We start from the raw sequence: 6,161 nt of genomic DNA on the forward strand, positions 1-6,161 counted from the left end.
CTGCTGCTGCTGCTGCTGGGGGCGGGGCGGGAGCGAACCAACCGGGGGGAGCGAAGAGAACACTGGCGCCTGCGCACTGTGCAAGTGTATGACGCATGCGTACCAGCCCTACCCGACTGATTTCCCGCTTCCGCGTTCAAATGACGCGTGCGCCTTGGCCGGAAGGGCGGCTCTGCCTGGTGTGGGAATGTGTCACTCAGCGGAGAGACCAATCAGAGGAGCGTGTTCGCTGAGACGACCAATAGGAGGAGAAAGAGGTAGAAGGTGTCCCCGCCTCCCGCTGTGAGGCGAGGAGGGGCCCGGACTCGGGGAGCGAAGCCGCCGGGCGACGGGAGATGGCGGCGCAGCCGGAGCAGGCCCCGCTCACCGGGGTGGCCTGGGCCTCCAGCCCCGGCGCGGCGCCCTTCGGCTGGACACCGGTGAGAGCGGGGCCGCCCGGGCGGGCGGAAATCCCCGCCCCCTGGTGCCCCCCCCGCGCGTCGGGACACGGGCCCCGCCCCCTGGTGCCCCCCCGCGCGTCGGGACACGGGCCCCGCCCCCTGGTGCCCCCCCCGGCGCGTCGGGACACGGGCCCCGCCCCCTGGTGGCCCCCCCGGGACTCGAACAGGCCCCGCCCCCTGGTGCCCCTCCCTCGACTCGAACAGGCCCCGCCCCCTGGTGCCCCCCCGGCGCGTCGGGACACGGGCCCCGCCCCCTGGTGCCCCCCCCGGCGCGTCGGCACACGGGCCCCGCCCCCTGGTGCCCCCCCCCCGCGCGTCGGGACACGGGCCCCGCCCCCTGGTGCCCCCCCCCCGCGCGTTGCCAACAGGCCTCGGCCCCGGGAAAAGGCAACGCCCTTTGCTCCCTCCCCCCCCCCCCCCGTGAACAGGTTTCCATCGCCTGCCTTTTGCACCAGTCCCCAGGCCATGACTAGCCCTGACCCCCCCCCCCCGGAACAGCCCACCCTGGCCTTTGCAACCCCCCCCCGCTGCCCCTCCCTCACAGGAACAGCCCCCCCGGCCTTTGCAACCCCCCTGCTGCCCCCTTCTCCCAGGAACAACCCCCTCCCAGCCTTTGCAACCCCCCTGCTGCTTCTCCCCCACAGGAACAGCCCCCACTCCCCCATCCTCTTCCCTCTGCCCCACTTCCAGCCCACTGCACAGGAGGTAGCAGTGGCCATGGCCTGCCTCCCACCCCTCCATGCTCCCTTTGCCTAGGCCCAGCCTCAAGGTCACAGCCTGTCTGTACTCCCCCCCCCAGATCACCTCGACCCTGGAAGGAGCAACAGCCAACTTCGGGAAAGGATTTGGGCAGAAATCAGGCTACGTCTTGTGCATCACCTCCACTGCAGCCAGTGAAGTAGGAGGCACCCAGCGCTGCTGCATCTGCATCTGCATCTTCCCCCGTCCTGCCCCCCACCAGGGCATGGCCCTGCCCCTGCCCCTACCTTGTGATTACCCACCCATGCGGTCATGGCCCTAATTCAGAGGGCCTTGACCCAGTGCTACTCGCCAATGTGTTTGGGCCAGACCTTCACCCTAACCACAACCCCTTATTTCAGTGCATAGCACTAACCCTAACCTAGCCACACACCCTCTCCCCCAGTACTGTAACCTGCACACGCACAACCTCCCACTGGCCACCCAATGGGACAGACTGACCTGAGTGTCTCACTTTCAGACCTCCCCAGGTGACGTAGTAGCCGATGTACAGATCCTGAGTGAGAAAATGCCTCTGCCTACAGGATACGTTTACATTAAGGAGTTCTTAGAACCGAGTGAGTCCTGGTGCCCCCATGAAAAATGCATATGTGCTCTCCCCTTCCACTCCCCAACGCCCCACCTCAAACCACCCAATTTAGCTCAGCTATAGCATTTTTCTATGGTATTAAAAATGAGGCAACAGCGCACAATGTGCCATGGGCAGTAGAACGCAGGCATTCCTGGCTCTGGTGCCTGTTCCATGTTCTATGTTGGGGAGTTGTATTCCTGTGTAATAGGGAGAGTAGGTCACAGACCTGTCACAGCACCTGTCTTTGTACAGACAGAGCTGAACATGCATAGGCCCCATTTAGGGAACAGTGTTGCACAAGGTTTTCTGATTCAGTAATGCTGGGCCTTCATTATCTAAAGCTTGGTGATTAGGATTTTAGCCTAGTCCAGCTCTTCAGAACGTCTTGCCAACCGCAATGTTAACCTTGGCTTTTTCTGAGCCAGCATTCACTGTTCAGTTAAGGCAAACATCAGAGACTGATGTTATAGACCATGAGGTTTATTGTTAACAACTGCAGGAATTTCTTGTGATGTTATGATCTCTGCTTCCCCATTAGAAACATCCATTTCTAAGAAGAAGCGAATTTGTGTGAAGCTTGTCCCATTAGGTGTGGCAGAACTAGTTGTTTTTGACATTATGCTGAGTGGCAAGAGTAAAGTGGTTCCATGCTATATGAAAATAGGGTAAGATGCTGCCATCCTTTCACTCTGGCTGCAGGTCCAGCTTTCTGGGGCTTTAGTTCTCAGTATAATCTGTTTTTCTCCTCCCCTTACTCCCCCAGGGAAATTAGCAGCTTTGCGGTTTGGTGTAAAAAGGGGCACCTTCTCAAACCTAAACCCCTTCCAAAACCGAGGAACATCAGTCCAGCAATGAAGGGGCTTTCACTGGAGCCAACAGATCAGGATAACAAAAAGTAAGTAACCAGTCATTACCTTTGGTTTTATTGGTGCCGGTCTTGCATTAGGAGTATGTCCCAATTTGTTACTGTGTGACCATTTGGCTTCTGATGTTTTGTCACATGGCTCTCTCCTTGTGCTACCACCAAGGGTTGTGGAAAATTCCTTAGCCCAGTGTTCTGCACTGCATGAGACAGTGGCGGCTCCCATAGACCCTAAGTGTGGGTCCCTGTCGATCACATTCTCCGGTGGCAGTGGGGCTGCAGCAAAGGCAGGCTCCCTGCCTTCCCTTGCCCCATGCTGCTCTGCGCTGCAAGCACTGCCCCCACAGCTCCCATTGAACAGGAACTATGGCCAACAGGAGTTGCTGGAGTGATGCCTGCAGAGAGGGGCCACATGCCCCCACCCCCAGGGGCTGCAGGGGTGCGTTGGCCTCTTGCGGGAGCAGCGTGGGGTTGGGACCACCCGAAGTGCCATCCCCTTTAATGGGCGGTTTTTGAATAGGTCTTCCACCACCCAATCTGCAGCCTCCTGGAGCCAGCCCCCCAAACCCCCTCCTGCACCCCAAGCCCCTGTCCCAGGCCATAGCCGCGCCCCCCCATACCTGCATCCCAAGCCACAGCCCTGAGCCTCCTCACAGAGCCCAGCACTCCATGCTGCCTTCTGCACCCCAAGCCCCTGCTCCACGAGCCAGCACCCCACACCCCTGCTGCACCCCCAAGCCCCTGCCCCAGCTCTGAACTCCCTCCCAGAGCCCACACCGCAAGCAATATTACCAATAATGGTGCTATTACCATATCAACCAACAAAGCTTGGAGTGGTCAGCTGTCTGTGTCAGGTTGATGTGGCTCTCACATTGAAGGTTTTTTGCCAAAGTAGCTCCCATTTCAAAAATAGTGAAGAGCACTGCCCCAACCCCCTTTTCACACACAGGAAAGGCATCATTCCTGGTGGGACTGGGACTGTATGGAAGGAGGATACTGTGTGCCTCAGGTTTGCATAGCTTTAAGGGCACAGCTCTGGTTTAAGGTACTCATAAATCTTAAGAGTATTTTGCAGTATTGTTGCTCCCAGGGTATTAGAGAGACAAGGGGTAGGGGGAAGAGGGGTGTGTGGACACTTTTGGTGAGCGGGACAAGTTTTGAAGCTGCACAGCGCTCTTCCTGGCTGGGCTCAGTTGTCTGGCTCCTGGGGTTGTGACTGGCCCCTTGAGTACAGGGATCACTGCAGCACTCAGTGTTGACCCATCTGCTCCTCTGTTGTGATTGATGGTGGGGACTAGACCAGTTCTGAACTGTTCTGCCCCCGTGTGCCAGTATCCTGGCTGGCAATGTCTGAAATGGGGAGCTCAGCCTAATGAGCCCCATGGGCAGGAGCTGCTGCTGCAGGGGGAGGTTTTTCATTTCAGAAAAAAAACCTTTTTGGTGCTGTTTTGCAAATGTAAAACTCCAGGGCCTCCATTTGTAAATTGTCTAATCCCTTGCAGGACAGAATTTGCATCAGAAAAGTCTTTGACTAGAATTGGCTCAAAACATGTATCTCTCAAACGAGATGATTCCATTTATGATACATCTAACCTCTATGGCATTTCAGGTAAATGAATCCCTCCTTCTAAGTACAATATCTGACAGCTAGCTTAGGAGAGACACTCCACATCACATTAATTGCTTAATGTCATATTGCTCTTTTTCTTCCGTCTAGTTAAAAAACAAAAAAACAGATCCAGTCAAAGCTATTATGTAATCAGAAAGGTTGTGGGTTGGAATTTCTAACCTCTTCCACTTGGACAGGGTTATGCAGACAGTTTGGGTTCTCTGTTGCATGTTCCTTCCCAGAGAGCTGGGTTTTCTATCTATCACATTCCTTCTCATAAGTGGAGTGGCATAACATGATATTACAAGAACAGGATAAGGTAGTGCAGCTGGGCCGTCCTCTCACTCGCTCTTCAAGCCCTCTGGCCATTCACAGGTTAGCATTCACCAGTTGAGGGACTGCCCCAGGCACCAGGTTTTCCCTACAGGCCTGCCAGTGCACTGCCACACTATGCTTTCATAGTATTGTTCACCTGCAGCTCTCTGACGAGCAGTTCTCTTTTTTCAGCCATGGACGGGGTACCTTTCGCACTACACCCCAAATTTGAAAGCAGCATCACTAGTGGGACTAATGTGAGTATCGCTGTAAGTTACAGGGCCATTATACCAATTCCTTTCAATGCAATTGCTATTTCAGGGGTGAGTAAGGTGGTCATGTAGTCCCATGCATTGATGATTCTGTATATGTCATGTGGCAAAAGTCTTCAGTTTTCTGGGTGTTGTAAACAGTTCTACAGGATAAACAACTAGTGGGAGAGGAAGCTGCTAGGACACGATGACTATATTACCTATTGTAGTTACCTCTATTTTGTAGGCTTTTTCCATCTTCACGGACTTGAACATTAAGTGTCTTGCTGACATTGAGAAGGAGGTAAGTAATTCACTGCAGCCTGTCCTCTGTTCTCACTGGTAATACCAAGTTGGAGTACAAAAGGATGGAGGCTTTAGAATGGCTGAACATGAGTTCTAACAGCTATGAGAGTGAAGTAGCATTTTCTATCTATAACCCTTGTTTTTTGTTTCAGTATGACTATGCCTTTGTAGTTGAAAGGACTGCGGCTGCCAGGCTCCCACCCAGCATCTGTTAGCACCGAGCAGCACAGAGTGCTACTAAAGCACGGGGCACATGTCCCTTTTAGTAGGCAGACTGTAACTATCTGCTAGATCATTCCATTGAGGCTGTCTGTTGCCACAGGTGCATAAATGGCACAACCACATGTGATGGACTCAAAAGGACTGAATGAACTCTGCTTCTGCCTTCTAATTTTGTAATATTTAAATCTGTAATCCACTCGGTGCTATCAATTTTTGATAGATTATATTCACAAGCAAAGTCCAAAAGTGCATTTGTGCTTGCAGCTGAGGGTTATGTCTACACTGCAGTAAAAGACCCCAGGCATGGCCACAGCTGGCTTGGGTTGGTGGACTGGACCTTGGGCTCTGAGACCTTCCACCCCCAAGTCATGAGGTTGCAGAGCCAGGGCTCCAGTCCAAACCCAGACATCATCACTCCAATTTTTAAACCTGCAGCCAGTCAGCTGACCCTGGGTCCAAAAGTTGCTGCTGTTTATATTTTACTGCGGTGTCCAGTATTCCACTGTCACCAGCATTGAGCTCTCCATGGAAGCTAAGATTTATTTTGGGGTGGGGGCATACTGATGTTATATGGTGAACATGTCTCTTAACCAGTCATCTTGAACAAGTCTTAAAAGTAAAACCTATGGTATACCCCCTGTGTAGCAGTCAGCAAGACACTAATATTTTGTTCAGTCTGATTAATGAACATTGGGTAGTGAACATTTCTTAACTCTTGTTACTAACTCTTTTATTCTGGATGTGTCCTTGTTTTTATTTTCAAAGTTACCTTACCAGGGGCAACAACTTTTTATACAGCAGAAATACTAAGCAAATTAAGGGCTTA

At 53.3% G+C, this 6,161-nt stretch overlaps 1 protein-coding gene across 2 annotated transcripts; it reads left to right on the forward strand.

The window, feature by feature from the left end:
• The first annotated feature begins 66 nt into the window (after window positions 1-66).
• Window positions 67-6,085, forward strand: MVB12A (multivesicular body subunit 12A). 2 transcript variants are annotated; one of them, XM_030547697.1, is made up of 9 exons: window positions 67-419; window positions 1,240-1,338; window positions 1,660-1,756; window positions 2,309-2,435; window positions 2,534-2,665; window positions 4,135-4,241; window positions 4,749-4,813; window positions 5,055-5,111; window positions 5,266-6,085. In XM_030547697.1, the coding sequence occupies exons 1-9, from the start codon at window positions 336-338 to the stop codon at window positions 5,326-5,328; spliced, it is 831 nt and encodes a 276-aa protein (XP_030403557.1). In that variant the 5' UTR covers window positions 67-335; the 3' UTR covers window positions 5,329-6,085. The 2 variants fall into 2 exon arrangements, with proteins under 2 accessions (XP_030403557.1, XP_030403558.1); XM_030547698.1 differs by lacking the exon at window positions 1,240-1,338.
• The last annotated feature ends 76 nt before the right edge of the window (window positions 6,086-6,161 follow it).

This window comes from Gopherus evgoodei, unplaced genomic scaffold, assembly GCF_007399415.2.
Source record: "Gopherus evgoodei ecotype Sinaloan lineage unplaced genomic scaffold, rGopEvg1_v1.p scaffold_66_arrow_ctg1, whole genome shotgun sequence".
NCBI classification, from domain to species: domain Eukaryota; kingdom Metazoa; phylum Chordata; order Testudines; family Testudinidae; genus Gopherus; species Gopherus evgoodei.

What these genes read in the sequence shown, in the direction of transcription:
- MVB12A (XM_030547697.1), top strand. Translation starts at nt 336, where the DNA reads ATGGCGGCGCAGCCGGAGCAGGCCCCGCTCACCGGGGTGGCCTGGGCC. An exon ending in CCATGCTATATGAAAATAGG is followed by an intron (nt 2,436 to 2,533) that starts GTAAGATGCTGC and finishes TTACTCCCCCAG; the next exon opens with GGAAATTAGCAGCTTTGCGG. An exon ending in GCATCACTAGTGGGACTAAT is followed by an intron (nt 4,814 to 5,054) that starts GTGAGTATCGCT and finishes TCTATTTTGTAG; the next exon opens with GCTTTTTCCATCTTCACGGA.